This window comes from Cloeon dipterum, chromosome 4 (assembly GCF_949628265.1).
Source record: "Cloeon dipterum chromosome 4, ieCloDipt1.1, whole genome shotgun sequence".
Taxonomy (NCBI): Eukaryota; Metazoa; Arthropoda; class Insecta; order Ephemeroptera; family Baetidae; genus Cloeon; species Cloeon dipterum.
In genome coordinates, this window is record NC_088789.1 from 3,388,446 (window position 1) to 3,398,881 (window position 10,436).

Here is a 10,436-nt window from a genome sequence, read left to right on the forward strand (position 1 = left end):
TCAGGCCCCATAGAGATTTCGAGCTGCTGAAAATGATTTTTTTCGTGAATTATGACAAGCTATGCCAGTTTTATGTGTGAATGACAAGTTATTACCATTCCTGTGCTTAAATCACGCAGCTGAAAGATAGAAGAGAGAGAGGAACCAAATATTAGTTGGAATGTATATTAAAATTTAAAAAAACGTTAAGAACATCTCGCAATAAAATTCTCAGGAAGGTAATTTTAAATAAAATTAGTGGTATTTGCGTTGCTTCTCTTTGGTGGCAAATACAGCTAAATCCTCAACTTGAAGACATATAAAAATAGCTGTGTGCACTTAAAACTGAAATCCCTGACAAAGCAAATGATACTCCATCTTGTCTTTTCATTAAAATTATTTTTTAACGATAAATTATTTTAAAATTAACGTAATTCTCTTTAAAAAATATATTATTTTCATTTTATTAAGTTTTACTTATCAACAATAAGTGTTAAAAACTTAAAAACGAAGAAGAGACCATTGTATTTCCACTACTCCATATATAAGACGCCTATGGTAAAAAAAAAATTGAAAAGAAAATCCACGGAATAAATGAAAAATGTCCAGAGATTTGCATGAGAGAGTTTTGGCACCCAGAATTTATTTAAATCGCTATGCATAATTTAAGGGGCTTGGAAAAATAATTCACTTGGATTAGTGTTAATACCAAAAGTTGTGGTACATGTTTTTTTCGGATTTTTGCAGCAAAATCTGTTTAATAGCGCTTTTTCTGCACAAAAGCTACATTTTCGACAGAGCTGTGGTGGAAGCCTAGCTTTAATTTGGTGTTTGAGGCTCACTTGCCACAATTGAAAGACAGCACTTGATCTCGGTAGTTGAAGTTTGTACAAAAGTCGATCTTGTGGCTCGAACCTGCCATGCACATCACTTTTTGCGGAGACTCTTGGTACGCGAGAGAGTACAAGCACGTGGCCGAGAGGGGAACCTCGGCCAGGACGCCACCGGTGAGGCTCAGGTGGGTCAGGTGATGGGAAGCACCGCCGGCAAAAATTCTGTCTCCGTGCAAGTCGGCCACGTAAATGCCTTGGTCGTCCATGCAGGTGAAGGTCTCGGCGAGGGTCATTGACCTCAGATGCCACAAAGAGAGGAAGGGGCCTCCCCCACACACCTGAACAAATTATGAGATTAGGCACAAGCCTTGGTGGCGATTTTGATGCACATTACCAGCCAATCGTCGTTGAACGAGGCAGCTCCGAGCCATTTCCCGAGAGTAGGTCGAGCTAGAGAATCGCGCTTGTATGGTACAACAGTGTGAACTTCCTTTTTCCGCCTTGGGTCCCAAATTCTCGCAGAACCATCCTCGCTGGCTGACAAGATTTTGCCGCCGCTGGTCGAAATTTGTCATTCAACTTAGGAGTTACTCATGGGGAAAAAACTTCTTACAAATTGGAAACGCTGTGGACGTAATCGTCGTGGCCCTCAAAGGTTTGAACTAATTTTCCCTCTCCAAGATCAATTGTGTAGACATTGTTATCTCCACAGCCAACATAAACTGTTTCTTGATTTTCTTTCAGACTCAAACTATTCACGTCAGGTCTGTCAACATTGTCTCTGCAAACATTTAATGATCAAATACCCATAATGTAGAAATAAATTAATCACGACGTACTTCAACGGAGGAATAGGAATGGACCACGCCATATCGGGCTTCTTCTGCTTCAGGATAGAGTCCCAATCATACCCAAGTATTTCTCCAACAGTTCCAATGATGAGAAAATCATCTGTGGTCGCTAAACTGCTGATTTGGTTGTCAGGACAGGGGCAGAAACGAAAGGTAGGCGTTCGATGGTTGCGATCCGTGGGCAATTCTGCTGGGGCAGTGATCTTCGGGATGCTACAAATATTCAGTGTTAAGACAAATTAAAAATAAAAAGATTTAAAACGAACTCACTTGAAAACTGCAATCTCTCCGTAGGTATTGGCCGCTAACAGGAAATTTCCGCATGGCGAAAATGTTTGAGCCAATATGGTTGTGTAAATATGCTTTTCTGTCATTTTGCAGCTTGATTTCTTTCACGGTTTTGCGGAGAAAAATGCAGCGTGAGAGCCTTTGTTAGAACTTTTACTCTCCTTAGGCACAGGCAGCTTGAGTTTGTTTACCTTCAATGCCGGCGGCCGGTCTGATAGGGCGTGATGGAATCATCGTTTCTAATTGGCTATGGGAAATGCACAGCACACAGTGCCATCTACGGCGGGAAAGTAATGAGAAGAGAGGCAAAAGACAGGAATGCCATTGCCGCGCGTGACCCAAAAATTAAGATTATTAATAAAATTGGACTTTAATTTTTTGCTCGTACCGGCTCGTACCAATATTTCTGTCTGACAACAATAAAATTTGATAAGTTAAAAGATTGCAACAAAAAAATGATACGAGTGAAGTGTTGCATACTCGATAAAATTGTTTTAATCGGCGCAAGGTAACGCAACTTGTTTACCGAAAGATATAATTTTGTACAACACACACGTTCCCAATCAGTTCCATAAATTCTGTATTTTCCCTTTTGACCGATGAATTCTTCTTTTCAATCAAAGATAAAATGATCGATAAAATTGATAGATTATTCGGAATGATTATGTTCCTAACGCAGTATCGTAATATTTCACGTTTTCACTCTCTGTTCACTCATTAATAACCATTATCGCTTTGCACATTATTTCGTCACGTTTGCTAAAAAAACCTCCACCTCCACAATCATTTGAGTTATCTTGTGCTAAACCATGAAATGAATATAAATCATTTCATCATTTTTTTACCATAATCTTAAGACGGGAGAGTTTTTGCATGAATATAAAATTAAACTAAAAATAAGTTATATTATGCACAACAGTAAATTTTATTACAAGCTAGACGTGTTAAAACTCCTATCCATTTTATCTCTCTACAAAAATCTAATTCCAAATATTCGTGGACAGACATCAACAAGAGGATATAATATTGTACAGCGATATTTTTAATCCAGAAAAATACCATAAAATATTTACGAAACATAATAAATAGCAAGCTTTTATATTTAACATTTTAAAATATGAACACTATCCAAAAAGCATGCGGAAACGAACATAACAATATTGAGCGTCAAAAATCACTAAACACACACGAAGCTGTAGCGCCACAAAAATGTTACACAGTTAAATTGTTTTTATTTGTGCTGCTGCGGTTTTTGGGTTTCAATCCCCGCCGTGTTAAATCTCTGCTCTACCGTGCTGACCGGCGCGTGCAACTACTGAACTGCCTGCAGACAGTATATCTTTCGAAACCAACCTCATGCACTCTTGCTCGTGCTTCGACCAGTGCTGATTCTAGAAATGAAGGTGTGAATGTGCGTGTCAGAAAAAGAGATTGGAAAGGAGAAATGAGAGGAGAAATTTTTCGCAGACAAAAAATAGATAAAAACACGGTTGCCCTTTGCATAACGTTCGTGCCGCGGAAAAAAGTCCGATCTCCAACTTGTCACTTTAATTTGTAGCTAAAGTCTGCCCGAATTTTTCACCATCGGTAAAATTGTTCGAAATCACAAAATGTTAAAAAGTGAGTTTGGACAATTTTTCCGTTGGAGAAACGGACTTTCGCTACAAAGTGAAAAGTTGGGGATCAGAATTTTTCCGCGGCACAAACGATATATAATAGTGCTCCAAAGAAGGAGTTTATTTGCAAATCAGAATTGTGCAAAAAACTAACTACTCAGGTACATGGCGTAGGCAGCACAGGCGCACATTTCGTGTCCTGTGCCGTGGAAACTCATGTCGTTGCTGAAATGCTGGTGCAAACCTACCTGGCACTCGCGACTGCAGTAGGTGGCCGTCTTGCACGACGAGCACACGAACCCTGACGCCCTCTGGCACTGCAGACAGTGCCCTGTCGAGTTGCTGTGCTTGCGCGGGAGTTGCTGCTGCTGTGATGGTTGTTGCTGTTGTTGCTGTTGATGTTGTTGTTGTTGCTGCTGCTGCTGCTGCTGTTGCTGCTGGATTTTGCTGATGACGTGCTCGTTCGTGTGGGGCGGCGGGGCCCGCTGCGGGGGCGGCTGTTGCTGTTGCTGCTGCTGAAGGGGCACTACGGTGATGGTCGCCTGGCTTGTGGGCCGGTGGTGTCCTGCGCCGCCTGAGTTCGCGAATCGCAGACGCTCTGGAAGCATTCCTGAAATGACGATGATTAAAATTCAATAATTTTTGTGCGTCTAATACAAATGCATTACTAACATTGCTAAATTGCCAATACCACAAAAACCTTAATTTTAAAAATAAAAAAAAAATTCAAACAATATTTACAAGTAGGGCTGTAAAATTTAGACGGCCCAAATATTTTTCTGAGCTTCCAATCGTTGTGGGAACATCAATTTGGAATTAGTAATAAAAATGAATACTTAGAACAAAATCAAAAAAGTTTTTCACCAAAATAAGTATGTTTTAAATTAAAAGGGAAAAAGATGGCTCGAAATTTAAACGTCTCGCGTCAGTTTTGCACCAAAATGAAAAATAGCAACGCTTAAATTAAAAATTTCAACTCCTTCAAAACTGCTAAATCCGCGCAACTAAAAATGGGCCTGTTCATTTATATACAGATGTGGCACTTTAAAATAAACAGATTTGAAAGGGTTTTTTACCTTCTGGTACTAGTTCCCGGCGGTAGTGCGTGGGAATGACATTGCTCTGCTGCCGTTCGCCCCTGCCGTTCCTGCTCAGGTGCGGTGGCGATGATAGTGGTATACTATTTCTCCGCGCCCGCTCAACATTCACGGGCGGCGACACTCGTTCCACCGCGGGATTGTATCTGTGCAATGGAGGCCTGGCGCCGGTGACTTGCCGGTAGGTCCTGGCTTGATTCTCGTGATGACCTGAGAATAAATGCGATTAGCCGCCTCCACGATAGTAGTGAATTGAAATAACTACTTTGTTGATACGCCTGGAAAGCCCTCTGGGCGGGCTGGGTGCTCGAGTGGTGCGCCACCGTGGGCAAGAGCATCGGCGTCCTGCTTGTGAGGTCCATGGGCCCTTCCCTTCCGTGCGGAGGCACCCCCATGGTGACGAGCTGGTATTCAGTCGGAATCGATACCTGGCCATTACTGCTGGAGGAAATCGCCGTGGTCGGAGGGTGGCTCTTCAAGGACTCAGTTTGCTTGCGTTGACTAGAGGTTGAATCCACTTCCATTCGATTCAGAATCGTTGTTGGAACCATCGACGACTGAAACAATTAAGTTTAATTTATTTAGAGGTTTTTCAGCCAGCCGTGCTGCGCCGCGCCAGCCGGCAAATTTTGGGTCACGTGGGCAGCCGCCCGCCAGCCACCGGTGAAAAAGGTTTAAAAATTAAAAAGTGCACGAGAAAATAGTGTCTTTTGCACTTCACGTTTAAAATATTTCCAGCCGCGCCGGCCGCCAATAAAAAGGCCTTAAATCCCGCGGCTGAGACCTCTAGTTTAATTTTAAAATTCAAAATATTTAAAACTCTTCAAAGTACTATAAAATACAATTCGAAGTTTATTGTGACCCCGGAAAATGCTAAATTAAATCCTAGATATTGGATGAGCGCAAATAAACTTCTATGTTGTGCAGTTAAAATGGTATGCAACCCGCTAGTCACACTCGCTGAGCAGGTTGCATACGACTCTCGCGTCAGGCGTGCAGATAAGTAGCTATTTTAAAAATGATTACGATCAATCTTGTTTTAGGAAGGAATAGCCAATCCATAACTAGTACACCGCTACAGTAAAATAATTATTATCGATCACGTGGAGGGGGCACGTGGGAAAATGACAGCTTTTAGATAATTATTATACAGAGGGCCGTCAATAATCTTCTTCCATGAAAAGGAAGGATAGAAATTAAATTCCGCTGGCTCATGAATTTTTAAAAAACGTTGAGTGTCCCAGTGACGCTTACCTGTTGAATCCTGTACATCTGGTGTTCAGCGTGGGCGATTTCAAACTCGTCGCGTACCGGGGAAACGACAGCCGTGCCATTGCTCCTTGGTAGGGTGGGTGGTTTTTGAATTGCGATCAACTGCTCCTGGGCTCTCCGGGTTTCTTTGATTGCCGCGGGCAATATGTTCTGGAGGTCCATTAATTGCTTAAGAACCTCGGTTACCATTCGGAGAGGAGAGCTTTTCGCCTGAAAGAATGACATCTGGCTGAAGAAAACAATCCTTTTCGTTTCATTAAATTAAACATTAAAACTCTTATCGTAGAAAATTCCCCTATAAATAGGGAGAGATTAGATTTATATAGTGTGTTACTCAGGATAAAGCTCTGCCTCATATAACTGTGCTTGATAAATTCAACTTGAGTTTCCTGTACGCCTATCAATTCCAACAAAATAAAATGTTTTGAAATTCATTTTACCAGCCCGATTTTATCAGTACACATTGCTTATGCACAGCTAACAATCTCGGGATATTATTAATAAAAAGTTATCCTTAAACCAGATGTGTTTACAATTTTAACTAAACGTTCATGAAAAATTGGAATGAAAAGCAGAGAGTTATCTTAAAACAAACTAGTAGAATATTTTAATATTGCACTATTTTTTATTTCTTGATTTTTGGTCATTTCCTTTTACTTTTGTATAGTAGAAAAGAGCCAAAAAGACCATCGAGGTGCATGAATTGCCTCTATATGATTTCAAACTAAAAGTGGATATTATAAAATTCAGTCCCTTTGATAAAATCAACTATACCATGAATAAATATGGGTGTGCATCTCAACATTTTCATCGAAAATTCCTTTTCCAGACAGAGAAATGCCTTTGTTAACATTTTTGCGTGGTTTTAATCTCGCCTCCAAAGCGTATCTCCTTTTTGGAGAACGACAATCCCTTGACTGTAAGGCTTTGAAGTGAGCATTGTATTCCTATATACGCGCCTCACGGTGCGGCTGTTTCTATTTTCGTATTTAAAACTTTCCTTGTCTGGGTAAAATCCCGAGCATTGCTAATTTTTAAGTGAAAACATGTCTATATTGCTCACTTTGGATTCGTCGTTGGAATCTGTGCCCGTGATGTCGATGACGTTGCTCTCGGGAGGCTGCATTTCGCCCCGCGGCGATTCCTGCTGTGACTGCGCCCTCTGGCCCGACGGCTGCAAGTACTGGTTGAGGCCGAGCTCGTTGATCGCGTGCTCGACGCTGGACGAAGTAACGCGCGGTCGCTTGGCCGGCGACGGTTGGTGCAGCTGCAGGTTGGGCACGGCCACGATGGCGCTGGCCGGTGTGGTCGACCGCAGGTGCTGGAACTGCTGCGGGGCGCGCACCATGCCGTAGGCCTCCGTGGCCGCGGCCTCCCTTTGGCCGCCTGCTGATGGCTCGCGGCTAGAAATTGTATTTCGGTGTACACTAGAAATAATCACACGTGGCACTTTTTGGGGTATCAGAAAATTCGCAAAAAGGTTGACATCACTACAGACACCGCACGCATGCAAATATTTTGACAGCACAAATTTGCAAAAAGCGCATGCCACTCTCTGTCTCGAAAGCCCTCTAGTTTGCTGAAAGCGCCTTTAATTATCTTGTGTGTTTTTAGTTAATTACAGAGGACAAGACTCTTCAATTAATATATATACTTACTGCAAAAACTCCTCTATGATCTCTGGTCGCCTGATGCGAAAATCCTCCAGAAGTGCTTCGATTTCTTCTTTGCTCCCGCCTTCGTGGATTCTGTGCAATGCTGACGGCAAAGGCGAGCTAAATTTGGAAATAATTTGTTTTTTAATTAAATGATGCGTTCCAGAGATTTTTTGGCGCACTAACCGGTCAATCTCGCTTTTCAAATCCCGTGTTTGCGAACTCGGACTGAAATTATGTTATTTTAAATATTCTCAAGACATTCCTTTTAATAAGAGAACTCTCACCGTTTTCCGTAATTCGGCGATAATTGCTCAGCATGATTATTTTGTGGCGACTCTGGCGGCTGAATATCTTGCCTTCTGATATGGAACGTGGCCACAGGCTCTAAAGGAACCGAGGTTGGAGCGACCTGCGGTTGATGCAAGAGATTATATATTGCGTTCAATGTATAAAAATAGAATTGATCCTACGTGTGCCGCTGCCCTTTGTCGGTCCTTTTTTATTCCTCCGTCGAAGAGGGCTGTGGCGTTGGCGTTCATGATGTTAGCCCTGTTCGTCCTGACGCCCGTGATCTCGACGCCTTGCTGCGGACTCGAACTGACCCTGGGCAGCTGATTCGGTGGCCTCTGTCCCTTCGGATCTTGCCCGGCTGGGCTAGTTCTGTTGTCCTCCGCGGAGGGAGAAAAACTCCTCACCCTGCTATTCGGTCTGGCGGAGGGAGAATACGGCGGTTGCGACGCTCCGCTCTTATTGTTCAACGGCGGCTGGGCGAACTCGGGGGTCTTTCTCGGCATTTGCTTGGTTGGGGAGTGCGACCGACTGCGGCTCTCCTGAGGAGACACCGGGGCTCCTGGATGGGCATTGGGACCCCTTGGGCGAGGCGATTCGGAACGAGGGTCTGCTCTCGCAGCGTCCCCGTTGGCGTTCCTCGGAGGTTGCCACTGTTGGGGCATGTGAACTGCCTCCGGATCGTCGTCCTGGCAAAGGTTTATTATTTTCACCTTTAATTTTTTGCGATTTGCTAATCTCTGGCGGGTAGATAATTTTTATATAAAGTATCTGTGGCAGGGATTGAGGTGTGATATGCCTTCCATTCTGAACCCACTTGTAATCTTATCTGGCCCAATTATATTAATAAATCTTTTATACTTTCTCGCCAGCTTTCTTGTAAGAACCGCAGCCATTTGTGTTGATAATTAAATAGTTTTGTAGCGCCCCTGGGTTTTAATTAAAACTCGTGCAGAGAAAGGATGCGCAAAAAAATGGAATGATTGCATTCCTCGTAATATCATTGCAAATAGAACAAGGGGAAAAATAGAAAATGAGCTATACTTGTCTGGGTGAATAGCGCATGGGTGGTGTATTGTGTCGAGAGTGAGGCATAGTAGGCGATGGGCTACTTATGGGCGACGGGGGTGGCAGCGATGAAGAGTTTTGAGTCACTTCAGCAGAGGCGGTTGAAGCATCGTCACTACTTCCACCCTGAGAGGAACCTTTAAAGATTTGCATTTTTCTTCAAACGACGACGGGAAGGAAGCAGGAAGCGATAGTATTTATCAAAAAACTTGTTAAAGCTATCACAAGCGTGTCCTGTATTGCTGATATCAAGTGCGAGCTTTCATTTATTTATGCTAGTCCGGTTTTAGGAATTAATTTATATTTTATATATATGTACTTCTTATCAACAGGTTTCCTGGTGGAAATCCGTAGGCTTCAACAAAATTACCACATCCCGCCGTCATTTTTCTACCACATTTTCCACTTCCCTTCTTATCAAAAATCCAGTTTATTTGCAACTTAAATATCTTCTATTTTAATTATATATTTTTAAATAATAAATAAAGCAACAAATAGACGGGAATAATATTCCGCGTGTAGACTTGAAATTCAAAATTTTCAATTTTCAATTTTTCTTTATACACAGAGTACTCACGAAGATTGTTATCTTTGTTGTTTTCTGGAGAATCGTGCACCATATTTTCCTGGTGTTGACCGAGTGATTAGCTGATTTGGCGGACCATCAGATCCACACTTGCTGTCCTCGTCGATACGCTCTGGCGACTAATAATTTTTATCACTCAGCCTCTACTACAGCGCGCGGACAGCATGCTGCGCGTGTGCATCTCGGCTCACCACACCGCGGGTGTCCCCTCTCCGCGTATCCCTGTGCGACGCTTGTAGCTCTATCGTAATAATAAATTCTCGCTGGTCAATAATTTATTTATAATTCAAGACCCTCCAACCGATTGAGAGGCGAGTTTGTCCCATCTCATTAGGGCGATTTCCAATTAAACTGAGTGGCACCTCCTGAGGTATGCATTATTTACTCTGCGGAATTTAATACCAGGTATACTAAAATAGGAGTAAAAAGGACGAAAAATTGTCTGATTATAGTTTGTAGTATCGATTGCCTCCTTGATTTGAATTTTACCGGGGACGTTGCACTAGCTCGCTGTCTCCGGGACCGAGACGCTTTTAATTTCATAATTTTTTTAAAAATATTTTTTATTTCAAATATTCAGTGTCTAGAGTCACACAAATCGTGCGAGACAACAAAATCCTAATTTTTGCGTCTACCAAAATTAAATGAAAAAATGGCATTATGATCCGTGGGTTATCGCAAACTTATCAGCAAATGATCGTTGAACTTTGCTTCGAGCTTATCTGCCCGAAATGATTATATTTTCATCTTTAGAATCCTAGATAAATTAAGGAGTGTTTGCTGTCGGTGCGGGCAGTGTATAAATGTATAGTTGGAGCCATTTTTATTGTCTTATCGAACGCGCGCGTTATCGAAGATTAGACCGTGCGCGCTCGAGAGAGCGCGGTGAGAGAGAGGTGA

The 10,436-nt window shown here is 42.4% G+C and overlaps 2 protein-coding genes across 3 annotated transcripts; both read right to left on the minus strand.

Moving 5' to 3' along the window:
* Positions 1-610: 610 nt before the first annotated feature.
* Positions 611-2,128, minus strand: thoc6 (THO complex 6). Its single transcript, XM_065490614.1, has 5 exons — positions 1,934-2,128; positions 1,652-1,876; positions 1,426-1,593; positions 1,207-1,369; positions 611-1,150 (listed from the first exon to the last, which is right to left on the minus strand). Exons 1-5 carry the CDS (start codon positions 2,035-2,037, stop codon positions 818-820), a joined length of 993 nt encoding a protein of 330 aa, XP_065346686.1. The 5' UTR covers positions 2,038-2,128; the 3' UTR covers positions 611-817.
* A 724-nt stretch (positions 2,129-2,852) lies between these two features.
* Positions 2,853-9,698, minus strand: LOC135943290 (uncharacterized). Of its 2 annotated transcripts, none has more exons than XM_065489750.1 (12): positions 9,528-9,698; positions 8,927-9,087; positions 8,065-8,571; positions 7,879-8,003; positions 7,778-7,819; positions 7,595-7,711; positions 7,000-7,363; positions 5,919-6,146; positions 4,930-5,221; positions 4,644-4,874; positions 3,816-4,177; positions 2,853-3,342 (listed from the first exon to the last, which is right to left on the minus strand). In XM_065489750.1, exons 1-12 carry the CDS (start codon positions 9,568-9,570, stop codon positions 3,226-3,228), a joined length of 2,589 nt encoding a protein of 862 aa, XP_065345822.1. In that variant the 5' UTR covers positions 9,571-9,698; the 3' UTR covers positions 2,853-3,225. The 2 variants fall into 2 exon arrangements, with proteins under 2 accessions (XP_065345822.1, XP_065345823.1); XM_065489751.1 differs by having other exon boundaries at positions 7,000-7,339; positions 9,528-9,696.
* Positions 9,699-10,436: the final 738 nt, after the last annotated feature.